Below are 15,461 nucleotides of genomic sequence, written 5' to 3'. Positions count from 1 at the left end.
GAAATACAAACAGCTGCAGCCCTTGGCAGTGAGGTGAACACCTGAGGGAAAGATCAGCTGCTCCCAAACATCTGAACTCTGCTGGTGAGAGAGAGCTTGGCTAAGTTGCTTACATTAGTGTGGAGGTGCTTTGCATGGTGCCAGCCTGAGACATGCCTGGCTCTGTCCCAGGCAGTATCGGTTCCCACTTGGAACAAGGATAACAAAAATAGAAACTTTCTCCCTAGTGCTCGTGCCAGTTTGGCAGCCCTTGCTGCCAGCACCATCCCATAGCCTCTGGCTGGGGCTGCTCTTCCCAGTGCTGCAGCAGGCTGAGTTTCCTGCTGAAATCCCCACTGCTGGCACAGCTGGCAAGCAAATGCAAGAGCTGTAACCTCCAATCGTTTCTAGAGAGCAGAACAGATGCAAAACCAGGGAGACAGTGGGGGAACTGGGCCGTGGATTGGTGCTCTCCAGGAGGAGGGAGGGGTTTGCCATCGGAATCCTGCTGCAGCCAGGGCTGGGGAAAGTCCCGAGCCAGGGTTGGTGGCAGTGCCAGCGGTGTGGTGTGCCTGTCACTGCCTTTGGGGCTTATCAAAGCAGCTTTGGGGGTCCCTGGGCCTTTGTGTGCAGCAGTCAGTAAAACAAGCAGCCTCTGAAGTGCATGTGACATCTGGGTTGTGACGCAAACTGGAACTTCACTGGAAAAACAAACTTTTTTCTACTTTTCCACATACATAAATAATCAAAGACTTCAGACAGACCAGTGTTTAAAATTTGGTCTTTATGGGAGCTAGCAGGCTGTCATGTGAGAGAATGACATCTCCAAGTGAGTGTGTGTAGAAGCTTTTGCTTGTGCTCTTTTTAGGAAAATATTTCTCCATCTGTGGAGCTCCTGGGAGCTGAGCCACAGTGCCCACTGGAGATCAGTCACTGCCTCTGTGCTGCCAGACCTCGTCTCTGTGGCACCACAGCAAGGCCAGCCACTCTGTGTCCATTTCTAAATATTTTTTGGCAGCAAGAAGTGGAATCAAAGTGGTTTTGTGGGGGACAGCAGGGAGGGAGCTTCTAGGAGAGAAGCTAAGGGGAGCTGCAGTGCATTCTTGTGCAGCTGTCTTCATGTCAGACCTGTAGGAATTGTTTCCAGGAAGGCAAGAGGAGCCTGGATCAGGGAGATCCAGGGTTAACATGGCCAGGAGGGATCCCTGCAGCACAGATTCCCACTGGGAACTGCCCAGCTGCAGCAGCCCAGAGCTCAGCAGAGGCAAGTTTAAATCCTGGGCAGAATTTGCATGTGTTAGAAGTTTGGTGCTGCTGCAGCCATCCGTGTTCAAAGGTGTGTAGGTGTTGCTACGTTCAGTTTTTGCCACAACAGCAAGGCAGACATTCCTTGGGGATTGCAAACACCTCGCCTGGCAGTGGCACTGGTGAGGCTGTCACTCCTGTGAGACAGGAGGGTGTGATTTCAGGCAGGGTGTGACTTCAGGACACACTGGCGGTGCCTTCAGAGCTGCTAACTTGCTCACACCGATATCCCGGCGGCTCCGCCCTGCCTTGTCTCCCTCCCCAATCTGCAGCTAATTAACCCGAAACCCAAACCACATTCTTTCTGTGCATGAATCACGCCGAGGCCATCGGCAATGACCAGCTTTATGCTAAACCTCCCTCTTTCATGTGGGTGAGACAAGGCTGATGGTTCCCATACGTGCATCTGGGATTCATCTGCGAGCCAGATGCTCGAGGACAAACATGCACAGAGGATGTTGGCTCCACAGTGTGCTCCAGCAGTGGGAATGTGCTGCTTGCTGCCTTTCCCTTCCCTCAGCCCTGTGACTCAAATCCGGTTTCATTTCTCATCCCAGCGATGGGGCCAGCCCAAGGCTCAGCAGATGAGGGATGTGGGGCCTGTCCTACATTGTTTGCTGCTGCTGTGCCCGTGGGATCTGGCAGAGGATAAGAACCAAACCCTCCTGGAGCTGGCACTGCTGGAGGTCAGGGTCACAGGGTCCCCAGCTCTGGGACTGTCACAGGCACTGGAGGCTCAGACAGAGCAGCATCACTTTGTTCTGGGGCTCCTTGACTTTGTACAAGGGCCTGGAGTGACAGGACACAGGGAATGGCTTTAAGCTGAGGAAGGGCAGGGCTGGATGGGATCTTGGGCAGGAATTGTTCCCTGGCAGGGTGGGCAGGCCCTGGCCCAGGGTGCCCAGAGCAGCTGGGGCTGCCCCTGGATCCCTGGCAGTGCCCAAGGCCAGGCTGGACAGGGCTGGGAGCAGCCTGGGACAGTGGGAGGTGTCCCTGCCATGGCAGGGGTGGCACTGGAGGGGCTTTAAAGTCCCTTCCAACTCAAATCATTCCATGATTCCCTGTGCACAAGACCATGAAAAGTCCTTGCTGACAGCACAGTGTGCCTGTGCCTCTCCCGTGTCAGAGCAGCAGCTGATGTCACTTCTGCGTGGAGCACAGTGTCTTGCTAGACCTGAAGCCATCCCAGAGGACTGCACATGGAATGCAGATCTGCCAGGGAATTTCAGGTGTGCAATGTCCCTTTTCTCTTCTGGAACATTGGAAGTCATGAACAAAGCCATACTGTGTGTAATTAAAGCTTTGTTTTTCTTGGGCTGCCATGAATTATCATTGTAGCAGTTCCTTGCTAGATGTGAGGTGGGTGTGCTGCAGAACATTTTCTTGATCCATATCCCATCTTAACCAGGAAGGGGAATTTCTCAGCCACTGCTGTGCTTGGAAGGAAGAAAAGCTACAATGCTGTCTTGGTGCTCTGGCAGCAGGAGCTGCTGAGCAGGAGGCACCTACAAACCCAAGCAGCAATTCCCTTAAAATCAGCCCTGTCTGTCTGTCTTGTGGCCAGGAGGGAGGTGGGTCAGTCTGATCCCAGACTTCTCTGGCTGTGGTGGCTTCTAAGCTTTGTGTGAGAAGAGGAGCATGCCATGGGACAGTGACGTCCCACTTGGATTGTTTTGCCTTTGAGCCTTGCCATGCCCACGTGGCATCACATCTTCCAGGTGTGACTTTGGGCTGGGGTCTAACTCCAGCAGCTGGAGGTGCAGACACAAGTGGGGGGCTGAGCTAGGAGAGGTTTAGGTTTGAGATATGCTGATATTCTAAATGAATTCTATTAATTCACGAGGATTTCTACCCAGCAACCAAATTCACCTCTAAACCAAATTCACCTCCAGCTCAGCTGGCCTGAACCTCCTGGCCCTGGCAGCGAAGCAGATCCACGCATGGAAATGTCAAACTGGGAGAACAGGTCTGTTGGGAGGGCTCAGGCACGCACCAGTGAAGCTCCCTGGTTTCCCCAGGGTACTCCGGGAGCCGGGAGCTGGTTCCTGCCAGGAGGAGGTGGAGCTGGAGGGACAGGACGGGGCTCTCTGCCAGGTGAAGGGGGACGAACCGAGGCGGTGCAGCCCGGGCTGGCTTTGCTGCCCGCAGCAGGGAGGCACCGCGGAGCTGCCCAGCCCGGGTGTGCTTGGAGCGCCGGTTTTCCCTGAGAGGGGGGTGGATTGAAAGGAGGGAGCAGCAGAGCTGGGGCTCGCTCCCCCAGCTGAGAACACCCGAGCCTGGCTCGGATAACGCCCAGGCAGACGGATCCGTGCTGCTGGAGGCTGCTCCATCCCCCGGGCGGGAGGCGGATGTGGCGGGGAGCCAGCGTTTATTGCTTGGCAGCATAAACAAAACAGCTGCTGCTGCTCAAAGGGCCATGAATGAAACCTCCACTCCTCCGGCTCGCTGAGCACGGTCGGACTCTGTCCAGCCCTCAGGAGTAGCTGGAGATGTAACAAAGGTGAGGCAGCTCCTGGCTGGGTAACAGGGCTGGAGACACTTCCAGACCGCTGCTGGTCCCAGCAGAGTCCTGTGCTGTGATTTTCCCCTCTTGCAAGGCACAGCCAGGCTGGGAGCTGCTGGATGGTTGGATCCCATGATCTTTTCTCATCAAAATGAGTCTGTGTCCCTGCTGCTGCCTGTGTGCTCCAGGTGAGCTGTGGGCTCCTCTCCCTGCAGCCTGACGAGCTCCCCTTGGGCTCAGCCAGCCATGGAGAGGAGGCACAACAAGGGTGCATGAAAAAAGGCCCAGCCTGGGGGCTGAAAATGGAAAAAGAATCAGAAAAGGGGCTGGAAAAGAAGCTGATGCATCTGCTCCAGCCCCCAGCAGCAGGGCAGCTCCCTTCCTTCCCTTCCTGCCAGCTCTTGCCTGTGCAAGCAGCTCGGAAGAGTTGTGACATTGATTTATTTAATTCTGAAATAATGGATCACACCCAAACCATGCTTCTGTGGTGAGACAGTTGGTTGTACCTTTGGTGCCTGTTTCCTCTGACCATGCTGGTTCCTGTCTCACCTCCTCGCCTTAACAGTGCTTTTCTTTCCCAGGCACTGCCTCACCTGGAGCAGGGCCTGGAGCACACAGCCCTTTGGGACAGAAGGGGCAGCACCTTCTCCCATTCTTTTGGATAGTGAGGAAACCCCACTCTGTGCAGAGTGACCAGGAAAGGGCAGAGAATACTTAATCTTTGAAGTTTTGAAGAGATTTGTGTCTCCTTCAAAGCCAGAAGGCAGTGTGAGATCTGAACTTTCCTCAGTCCCAAGTTACAAAGACACAGGAAGATCTGAGCCCTTGATTTGCACTGCAGCAGGGAATGCTCCTCACTGTTCTTCTAAATATGGTCTCAGGTGTGGGCTGGGAAAACCTGCACCTTAAGCACACACAACAGGCAAGGGACACGGTGGATTTTATTCAGATTTATTGAAGCAGCTCCAGGCTGAGTAATAAACACACAAAACTGCTGTATAAAAAAGAAATAAATGTGCAGAACCAGCACATGGGCAAAGTACTGTCACATGTTCTGATATTGCAGGCTACTGCTTGGGTGCTGCGAGTCCCAGCAGTGCAGCCCTGCAGCTGGTCAGGAGTGTCCTTTCTCCTTTCTAGTATCACTGAAACCAAAATAATCCCTCTGGTTCCTGCTCTGAGATCACACAAGTTAGGAGAACACTTGGAAACCTTTTGCTGTCTCAAGGGACAGCACAAGCTGCCAGCCCAAGGAGGTCCCTCCGTGCCTGTCCCCTCCCTGGCCTGACCGAGGGGATGGATTGCAGAAGCAATTCAAAGCCAAAACCCAGTTGCCTCGAGCCCTGCTGGTGCTGATGGCACCCAGCTCACAGAGCTGCCAGGTGGGAGGAGGTGCTCCTGCTGCCTGTGTGCTCCATCTGGATCCTCAGTCAAGGGAGGCACTTGGCAAAACCAGGTGTGAAGCCTATGGTGCAGAGCAGAGTATTGTGAGACCAGGGCACAGCAACCCCAACCCCACTCCTCAGGCCTCAAATCCCAGAGAAATCCCAGCAATGCCTGCTGATTCCCCTCTACAGCCAGGAATTTTCTAAAGGTATCACTGGATATTTTATTACAGTAAATAATTTTATTTAGACATCACGACTCTTGCAAGGAGAAAAGGAAAACCCTGCAGGGTCTGTGATTCACTGGCATAGTTTCTGCCAAAAGCCTTTAGAAAGATTTAATTCCAGTTGCAAATGTTGAAAGTCAATCTCTGTGTAGCAGAAAAGCAATGGCATGAAAGGGACACCAGGGAATAATTAGAAGCAGAGAAACCCTGTGTTTATACATAGACAAGGCTTGTCTTATAAATGCAATTACCCACCATTCTGGGACTAAATCCCAGCTATAATCTTGTTCTGGCACCAGCTCACAGCCCTGGCGTCCCACAAGACATTTGGGTGCCACTGGCAGATTAAGCGTGGCACCAGGAGGAGGAGGCTGTGCTAAAAGCAGCAGCTGGAGCCGGTGGCACCACGGGGTCTGTCCCAGCTCCTGCAGACAGCCTGCCTGCACAAACATCAGCTCCTCCAGCCTCCCGACCCAGGCACGACACCCAATCCCTGCACACAGCATTCCCCAAAATCTTTGCACGGGCCAAGATGCCAGGTTAAGAGTCTCGTTATTTATACTGATCTTCTCCCTGCAGCGTTTCAGCACCTAGAGAGATCTCTCTCCTGCAGGGCTTTGAGATCCCACACTACCAGCCTGGAAGCTTTGGAGCTGATACACAAAGCTGTTCTCTAGGACAACTCCAGTCCAGAGCCACGTGCATCTGCCCCTCAAGTTTTAACCTGACACACAGGAGCTCTGCATGACCCACAGCTATTTACCTTCCAGGTCTCAGGCTGACAGGTACTTCCAGGTGCTGACGAAGGCGGTGGGGATGAGCGAGTAGGGCACCGTGGTGACGCTGCTCCACGTGTCGGACGAGGGGTCGTAGCAGTCCAGGGTTTTGCAGCGCTGAGCCCCGCAGTAGCCCCCCACCACGTAGAGCCTGTTCCCCGAGGTGACAGCGCGGCAGCTGATGCACTTGGCCGTGACATCCCCAAACTTGGACCACTGGAAGGTGTCGCTGTGGAAGCGGTAAGCGGAGCTGGCCGAGAACTCCGTGTCCCCGCCGATGACGATGACGTGGCTGCCCACCACGGCGGCGGCCGTGTAGCGCCAGGGCTGGGGGCAGCTGGCGGGCACCGTCCAGCGGTTCTGGCAGGGGTCGAAGCACTGCACCTTGGGCAGCTTGTTCTGGTTGGCGCTGGTGCCCCCGAAAACAAACAGCTTCATCTTGGCTCCCACCACGGCGGCATTGCTGACGCCTTCCCGGAGAGGAGCCACCAGCGACCACTTGTCCAGCTGGGGGTCGTAGTGCTCCACCTGCTTGAGGGACACGGAGGGAGAGGCCGGGAAGGCGCCGCTCATGGCCGTGTGACCCCCCACCACGTACAGGCAGTGGTCCAGCTCGGCAGAACCGTGGCCAAACCGCGCCACCAGCATGGGAGCAGCTTTGGCCCACTCGTCGTGGAGGGTGTCGTACACCCAGACGTCCCTGGAAGCGCCGTTCTCGGAGCCCTTGCCACCGGTGATGTAGACCTTGCAGCCGATGGCGCAGGCGCTGCACTCCTTGCGGGGGCTGGGGATGTCAGCACGAGGGATGATCTCGCTGGTTTTATGGTCCAGAGTGTAAATCTTGTCGCACATGAAGGTCTGGCCCCCGAGCAGCAGCAGGGCCTGGCTGACCTTGCGGGGCCGGGCACAGCAGCCCGTCACCAGGCCGTCGTTCTGCAGGATCTTCATTTTGCAGCGCACGGCGTCGGCCACGATCTCCTCCCCCAGCTTGTGGCTGGTCACCAGCTTGTCACAGGCCACCTGCTTCCGCAGGTAGGACTCGGGCAGCAGGGCCAGGCGGACGGAGCGCAGCAGCTCGGGCAGAACTTCGTGGCGTCGGGGCAAATCGTAGCGGATCCAGCCTATAACGGCTTCGTAGACCAGCGTCTCGTCCTCCACCTCCAGCTCCTCGCTCTCCACCAGCTCCAGCAGCTTGTCTTTGGGCAGCCGGAGGAAATCTTCAGTCTTGCAGAGCGAGGTGAAGTTTGCCAAGGCCATCCTCCAGGACAGCTCCAGTAGCCGCTCGCAGCAGTGGGCATCGGACAGCAGCAGCATGTTCAGGCAATTCCCAGGGTAGAGATTCTTCTCCAGAAAGTCGGCTGAAGCGTCCCGGATATCCTGGAACTGCAGCATGTCCCCAGCCTCCAGCAGGGACTCGGCGTTCTCCTCGTTGATCAGCACCCGGGCTGAGTAAGCGTAGTCCAGCAGCAGCTCCAGCACCTCGGGGTGCAGCGAGTCGTGGAAGTTGACCTCAGCATCCCTGCTCTCCTTCAGGCCCCCGCTGAACATGGCGTTGAAGTAGCGGCTGCAGGCGGCCAGGACAGCGCGGTGGCAGGGGAAGCTCTGGTTCCCCGCCCGCAGCACCACGTCGGTGAAGAGGTTCTGCTGGCGGAGCAGGTTCAGTTGGGTGAGGAGGCTGTCGGCGTGGCCCGGTTTGTGGAAGAGGTGGATGTTCATGGAGCCGGAGCTCGAGCGGGATTTCCGGTTCTCGTGGCTGCTGACGGACATAGTGCTGAGGCTGCTCTGCGAGGCAAAACCGGCGAGTCAGCACGGGCAGCGCGGGCCCGGGCACGGCACGGCCGGGGCTGCGGCGGGACGGCGGCGGCCGAGAGGAGCGCGGTACCGGCCGTGCCGAAACGGGGCACCGGGAGCACCGGTCAGCCGCGGGGCACCGACCGAAATGGGGCACCGGTAGCTCCCGGACCCAACACCGTCGTGCAGCGCACGACTCCTCCGGACCTCATGCAGTACCGGGGAGGGGGCGATGTGCGCTCCCGGTGATGCCCGTGCCCAGCCCGCCCCGCGGTCCCTCACCCAGCTCAGGGGTCCCGCACCCGGCTCAGGGGTCCCGCATCCGAACCCGCGGGTCCCACCCGGCTCCGCTGTCCCGCGCCTGACTCAGTTATTCTGCACCGGGCCTCGCGGCTCCTCACCTGGTCCAGTTGTCCCGCACGGTCCCCCCTATCTCGTACCCGGTTCCGTACCCGGACCCCGTTATCCCGCACCCGGTCCCGCACCTAGTTCCGTACCCGGTCCCGCACCCAGTTCCGTACTCGGTCCCGCACGGTCCTTGCTATCCCGTACCCGTTCCCGTACCCGGTGCCGTACGGTCCCCGCTGTCCTATACCCGGTGCCGTACCCGGTTCTGCATGGTCCCCGCTGTCCTGTACCCGATCCCGTACCCGGTCCCCGCTATCCCGTACCCGGTTCCGTACCCGGTCTCCGTTATCCCATACCCGGATCTGTACCCGGTCCCACCCGGTCCCCGCTATCCCGTACCCGGTTCCGTGCCCGATCCCCACTATCCCGTACCCAGTTCCGTGCCCGATCCCCGCTATCCCGTACCCGGTTCCGTGCCCGGTCCCCGCTATCCCGTACCCGGTTCCGTGCCCGATCCCCACTATCCCGTACCCGGTTCCGTGCCCGATCCCCGCTATCCCGTACCCGGTTCCGTGCCCGGTCCCGCTCCGCTCCGGCTCTGCCGCCGCCCCTCCGCCGCCGCCGCGTGGCCGCCCCGCGCCGGCCCCGCCCCCGCCGCCCCGTAGCCAATCAGCGGCCGCGACGCTCGGCACTCTCCCTTTGTGAATGGGAGGCGGGGCCAGAGGCGCGCATGCGCCGCTCGCTGACCACGCCCTGCCCGCGGGCAGCGTGGCCGTGTCCCCTCCCCACGTGTGCGGGGGTCCCGCGGTGTCACCCGGTGTGACCCGCTGTCCCCCGGTGTCCCCCGGCCCGACCATCGCGGCACGGCCCGGGCCCAGCCGCGCCACGGGGCCGGGACGGCGGATCTGAGGCTGCCGAGTTTTGCGGACGGAGTCACCCCGCCATAAAGGGTCATAAACGGGGCGGCCGCGCCGGGACCGGCAGCGCCCTTTGGATCCCGGCTGCTGACAAAGGCAGCTCGCGGCCGAACCAACCAGCCCTGCTCAGCAAGTGTTTCCTGCATGGAGCCCCCCTCAGAGCTGTGAAGCCCGGCCCATCATCGGCACCACCGAGAGCAGGGCAGGCTGCTTTCCTGGCCAAGGGAAGGAACTGTCACCTTCTCTCAGAGGCCACATCAGAAAAGAGAAGAAAATCACCAAATTTTGGGAGGATCGGGTCTGCCTGCACAAGGCCTTGTGCTAAAAATGAGTCCTGCCCTGGAGAGGCAGCAGCAGCCACAAGAGGTGTTTAAACACTGTGTGTCAGCAGGGATCAAAACCACCTCAAGAAAAAAATACAAATTCCAGAAATTCTGAATTACCCAATTTTGATTTATCTCTGCACGTTCCAGCTTTACCAACCATAAATTAGGGTCATTTGTTGAGGAGTTGATGAAGCAAATGTACTTTGAGCAGTTTACAGTGTCCTTTCTCCACATTAAAATTAATGCATGGTTAAGAGGTTTGTTAATTTGGCACCAGGGGTTTTTGTCTTGTTTTTTTTTAAATTGGCAGAGCTTCAATTGTCCTGTATAGCATTAGTGTTAATACTATAGTATATGAATACCTAACAGTATTGTCCTCCGCTGAGCAGTCCAGTCCTGGAGGAATGATTCAATGGGGTTAAAAGAAATCTGATTTATTATTAAAAACCACTAAACTGCAGCAGGAGCCACCACAGTGGGTGACAGGACCAGGCAACAGCCAGAGGACTTGGGTGCTCCCCCTGTTCAGGCACAGGACTGAGGAAAGGAGAGAATAAACAAGAGTCTGCTCCAGGTCAGCCCTGAGTTGTACCAAATCCTGCCAGTCTGGCTGCAAATCCCCAGCACGGCCACATCCTCAGGGACACTGCAGGGTGAAGGTCCAGATAAACACCAAGGACAGGGCAAAGGATAAAGAGTATCCAGGCCTCCCTCTGCTCTTTGAACACAGGCAGGACACAGCTCGCCGTGTCCAGGCCAAAAACCACCCCACAAAGCAAGGTCAAAGCTCCTGGAAGTGTGGCATGTGCCGTGCCGGGGGCAGGGACGCGCAGAGTAAGCAGAACTCTTTTCAAAGGATGCATTTCCATGGCAGTCAGGCAGGGCCTGGGAATTACTGCAGCAGGAGGAAGGCTGGTGACACATGTGGAGCTGCAGCTCACACAGCACTAATGCTCTGGAGCTTTCCAGAACCAAAGATAAAGAACTTCTCCCTGTTACCAGGAGGAATGATCACTCAAGGCCACCTTTGAAGCATTTGTGTCGTTTATTATGGGCAACGCCCAGAACTGTAACTGCAAACCCCAGCTCGGCATTGGTTTGATTCCTCCTTTGAAAGGTGATTTATTAAAAAGAAAAAAAAAAAAAAAAAAAGGCAGGAATTTTATTCAAAAAGGTCGGTTGGCAGCTGCCGAGCCTGGTGGAAGAGCTCCACCCGGTGGCATTCCACAAAGGCACAGCTGGAGCCTCAGCTCTGGGGGAGTCTCCACTCCCAACATTCCTCCTTAAACGGGCAAGGCAGGCTAGGAAGGTCCGCGCTGCTTCCAGCGGCAATTCCTGCCCCTCTCCCCTCCGAGGAAACACAAGGGCCACAAACAGCACCCCTGCTGCCTCCTGTCTGAGCCCAAACCCCAAACTCCTGGAGAACTGCCAGCACAGGGAGCCATCCTGGCTCAGGTGCAGCCCCAAGCCCAGAGTGGGAGCTCCCAGGATTCATCCCTTACCAGTTCTCTGTGACAGAACCGTGGCCACTGTGCTCCTTTAAGGGGCAGAAAACACTGGGAGGTTGCATTTATCTTTTGGGACAGATGGAAGCAACTCTTTCCCCCTCAGTTTTTCCCACTGTTGACTTTCAGAGCATTCACCTGAATTATTTCTCTGATGAAGAGTGATAAGAACTATGAGCTGCAAACAATCCCCTCTGCAACAGACATCTGGATTCCAGTCCCAATTATGGGATATCTGGAAGGACAATCATCAACCCAGGAAAGTTAAAATACCCTGCCTCACTAAAGGCACTTTTACCATGTGAAAACTGAGCTTGTGAAGCTCAGCTCTGGCTTAGGCAGCTTCAGAATTTGCTCCTCTTGATGCCTGGTAGATTCCAATCAGGGAGGAGATAGTCCCCAGGAGTCCTACTAGCCATGGAGGGAACCTTCCTGCCCAGAGGAATCCTGGAGGCAGCCAGTGGATTGCATTGCAGAGATCTGCTGTGTCCATGAGGATGCTCAGAACTTCAGCCTTCACCTGGACTCTCAGCTTCTGCTGCCTCTGAGGTGAAGTGCTGCTGGAAGAAAAGGAGATGTTAGTGACAGTCTGTCAGATTAAACCCTTTTCTGACCCAGAGATGGGGCAGCTGAGAGGTGTTTTAAGAACTTTTATTCCATTTTCAGTCTCGTGTGAAGGGCGAGACAATACAGATGTTATAATTCACACCATCACCATCAGAAGTTAACTATTTCCTAATTACAATACATTTTAAGTGTTTCTTGGCCTATCAGCTTTAGCCACACCATGCTGTAAATGCCTTAAAGCCAATCATCCCAAATTACCCCTCGTGGGTCCCACTACAATGCATCTTTCATAGTTCTACTTCTCCAAAGTATACAGTCTTATTTACAAAACCATCCTTTAAAATTTGTTTCTAGTTCCATTTCCCTCTCAGCAATGTCTGTCCTATTCCATGGCATTTCTAAGTCAGCATTTCTTATCTCAAGGTTTGCCCACAGATGCACACTGTGTGAGCCTTCTGCCAAACTTTGAGAATTCCCTCCAAATCCATTTCCCACGTTAGTCCAGCATGTCCTCAGAGCTGTGATGGCTACAGATGAGAACGGACAGGTGTGGGTGAGTGACAGGAAGGATGGAGAGGGACTTTGGGAAAGGGCATGGAGGGACAGGACCCAGGGAATGGCTTCCACTGCCAGAGGGCAGGGCTGGATGGGATCTTGGGAAGGAATTGTTCCCTGGGAGGGTGGGGAGGGGCTGGGATGGAATTCCCAGAGCAGCTGGGGCTGCCCCTGGATCCCTGGCAGTGCCCAAGGCCAGGCTGGACAGGGCTGGGAGCAGCCTGGGACAGTGGGAGGTGTCCCTGCCATGGCAGGGGGGGCACTGGGTGGGCTTTGAGGCCCCTTCCAACCCAAACCATCCTGGGATTGCCTGATCAGCCCTACAGCCACAGAGGGAAATCATACCACTTGTGCTGGCTCAGTTTTCTTCTTAACTGGAACAAGATTCTCAGGGATCTGAAAAGCACAGAGTTATACCTCCTACAGCACCAAACAGGAGGAGTTTTTATTTTCCCCCTCACACTAACAGCTCCAGCGAGGAAGAACAGCACCTCCCCCAGCTTTGCTGTGCCCCGGTGCCAGGGCAGGATCACCCGTGCCCATCCCGTACCGCAGGATGCCCAGGAGCAGGGCACAGCCCCACAGCGCCGTGCTCCGCGTCCACCACTTCTGGGAGCCGCCTCGGACGATGCCGACATCGGCGGCCCACGCCAGGTGCTCGCAGGGGTAGTACAGCTGGTTGGCCGCGTTGCAGAGCACCGAGAGCCCCCGCACCAGCGCGTCCTCGCCCTGCGGGGAGCGACACAGAGCGGCACATGGGGCACGGCCGCGCCGGGGCAGGGGGCCGCCCGGGAGCACCGGAGCCGCCCGGGAGCCCCGGAGCCGCCCGGGAGCCCCGGAGCCGCCCGGGAGCACCGGAGCCGCCCGGGAGCACCGGAGCCGCCCGGGAGCCCCGGAGCCGCCCGGGAGCCCCGGAGCCGCGCTCACCTCGGGGCCCAGCCCGTAGCTGCAGCTGTGCCGGAGCATGGCCAGGTCGTCGAAGAGGCGCAGGGCGGTGCGGCAGGAGCTGAGCTGGGCAGAGGCGGCCAGGAGCCCCCCGGGCAGCCCCCCGGGGCCGGGCAGCGCTGCCCCCGCCAGCTGGCAGCCGTAGGACAGCGCCCGGACCTGCGGGCACGGCACGGCTCGGGCACGGCGGTGCTGGTGGTCTTTTGTCTCTCTTTCTCCTCTCCTTTTCTCCCTATTTCTCTCTCTTCTCCTTTGTTTATTCACCTTCCTCTCTTCAACTTCTCTTCCCTTTACCCAATCCCCATTGCCTTGTGCTCCGGGAGTCCCATTCCCGTTTCCATCCCGGAAAAGCTTGGATTGTGTGTGCCCCCTCCGCTTTTTGTCGTTCCTTTGCACCACCGAGCGCTTACGAATCCCTCAGGTGCTTCATTCCCGTTAAGGGTGGGTCGCTACAGTCCCGTCGTTCACCACCCGCTACCGGAGAGCTCAGATCCCCCTCCCCACTCACCGCCCGGTACCAGCGAGCTCAGAGCCCTGACTCCCCGCTCGGTACCGGCGGGCTTAGACCCCCTCCTCACTCCCCGCGCGGTACCGGAGGACTCAGAGCCCCTCCTCACTCCCCGCCCGGTACCGGGAGGCTCAGACTCCCTCCTCACTCCCCGCCCGATACCGGCGGGCTCAGAGCCCTCACTCCCCGCCCGATACCGGCGGGCTCAGAGCCCTCACTCCCCGCCCGGTACCGGCGGGCTCACAGCCCTCACTCCCCGCCCGGTACCGGCGGGCTCAGAGCCCTCACTCCCCGCCCGGTACCGGCGGGCTCAGAGCCCTCACTCACCGCCCGGTCGCGGCCCCGGTGCGTCTCCAGCGCGGCCACGAGCCCCCAGAGCGCGCCCGCCGCCATGGCAACACTTCCGGGTGGGAAGTCACGTGCGACCGCAGGGCACGCCGGGAAGGAGGAGGAGCTGTCGCCATGGCAACGCGGCCTGGCTGCCCCGCGGCCCAGCCGTGCCCTGCCCAGGATGGTGCCCGACCGTGGCTGGTGCCCGACCGGGGTGGGTCCCACTCTCCGTGCCCCTCACGGCCTCCTCAGCCCTCCATCAGCCCTTTTCTCACCCCCGGTTTCCCCGTTCTGGGGGTTCCCCGCCTCTGTGGTGATGCTGGGCCGGGGTTTTTCAGAAATCTGGGTCCCCGTCGTGCCCCGCCGGTCCTGAGTTCACATGCACACAGATCTCCACATCACTTGGAGACAGGTAGATCTTCCCCTGTGCACCTGTAGAGACCTCCCAGCCCCGGCTGAGTGCTGGGAGAGGAACATTCTCTGTGGAGACAGAGATGAGGCCCTCTCCATCCTCCTGCACCTTCTGTACTCAGCACGTGGATCCCACCTGTGAAAAACGCCAATCACTTGTTTTTAAAATTTTAAAAGTTTAATAGTAATAAAATGGTATTAAAATAGCACTATAATTAGAGTAATAAAATTTTTGGACAATTTGAATTAGGACAATATGATACAATAGAAACAAAGAGTTACAGACAGTCTGGGTACCTTTTTCTGGGCAGCATAAGCCTGAAAAAGGACACAGTTAACAGAGGATTAACCCTTAAAAACAATAACCTGTTGCATATTCATACACCTTATACATGATGCATAAATTCCATTGAAACACAGGATTCTGTCTGGGCAGTGTCAGCTTCTTCCTCTGAATCCTGACAGCATTGTCATGGCTGAGCAAGGTGGGAAGAAGTTTGTTTCTCCTGATAATGGAGCAATAAATTCTCTTTCTCTGAAAGATTCAGGTGTCCTGTGGCTGCTATCTCAGGGCAAGTCCTTTCTTTAGAAAAAAAGTATCCTACTACATAGTTTCTATTTTAACATTTTGTTGTAACCTAAAACTATATTTGCCACACTACTTAAGAGAATTAACACAGCCTCACTTTCTAACACAACACATATAATATTCATTTGAATATTTGCGAAAAGCCAATCATAAAACACGCAGTTTTCACACACCTGCTTCAGTGGGTCCAGAGGCTGGGCACAGAGTCACACTCACACTGCTGTTAATTAAAGCCGTAAGAACTATCTGGATATTTTGCCTTTTTATAGCCGAGTATCACAGAATCCCAGAATATCCTGAGCTGGATCCCACAGGGATGATCAGCCCAGCCCCTGTCCCTGCACTGCCACCCCAACCCCCCCACCCTGAGCAGCCCTGAGAGCTCCTGGAGCTCTGGCAGCCTTGGGACCATTCCCTGGGGAGCCTGGGCAGTGCCCAGCGCCCTCGGGGGGAAGAACCTTCTGAGTAAATCATCCTTTGAGTAAATCAATCTG

General features: G+C 56.9%; 2 protein-coding genes across 4 annotated transcripts; both read right to left on the bottom strand.

The window, feature by feature from the left end:
* Positions 1–4,722: 4,722 nt before the first annotated feature.
* Positions 4,723–7,942, bottom strand: LOC132339533 (ectoderm-neural cortex protein 1-like). Its single transcript, XM_059869839.1, has 2 exons — positions 6,163–7,942; positions 4,723–5,252 (listed from the first exon to the last, which is right to left on the bottom strand). Exon 1 carries the CDS (start codon positions 7,940–7,942, stop codon positions 6,173–6,175), a length of 1,770 nt encoding a protein of 589 aa, XP_059725822.1. The 3' UTR covers positions 4,723–5,252; positions 6,163–6,172.
* A 2,641-nt stretch (positions 7,943–10,583) lies between these two features.
* Positions 10,584–14,053, bottom strand: PEX11G (peroxisomal biogenesis factor 11 gamma). 3 transcript variants are annotated; one of them, XM_059869981.1, is made up of 5 exons: positions 13,965–14,053; positions 13,112–13,288; positions 12,735–12,913; positions 12,530–12,580; positions 10,584–11,622 (listed from the first exon to the last, which is right to left on the bottom strand). In XM_059869981.1, exons 1-5 carry the CDS (start codon positions 14,028–14,030, stop codon positions 11,397–11,399), a joined length of 699 nt encoding a protein of 232 aa, XP_059725964.1. In that variant the 5' UTR covers positions 14,031–14,053; the 3' UTR covers positions 10,584–11,396. The 3 variants fall into 3 exon arrangements, with proteins under 3 accessions (XP_059725964.1, XP_059725965.1, XP_059725966.1); XM_059869982.1 differs by having other exon boundaries at positions 10,584–11,619; XM_059869983.1 differs by lacking the exon at positions 12,530–12,580 and having other exon boundaries at positions 10,584–11,619.
* Positions 14,054–15,461: the final 1,408 nt, after the last annotated feature.

The sequence above is a fragment of the Haemorhous mexicanus genome, chromosome 29, assembly GCF_027477595.1.
Source record: "Haemorhous mexicanus isolate bHaeMex1 chromosome 29, bHaeMex1.pri, whole genome shotgun sequence".
In the NCBI taxonomy this organism is placed as follows: Eukaryota; Metazoa; Chordata; class Aves; order Passeriformes; family Fringillidae; genus Haemorhous; species Haemorhous mexicanus.
This window is presented reverse-complemented; position numbering and strand designations above follow the sequence as displayed.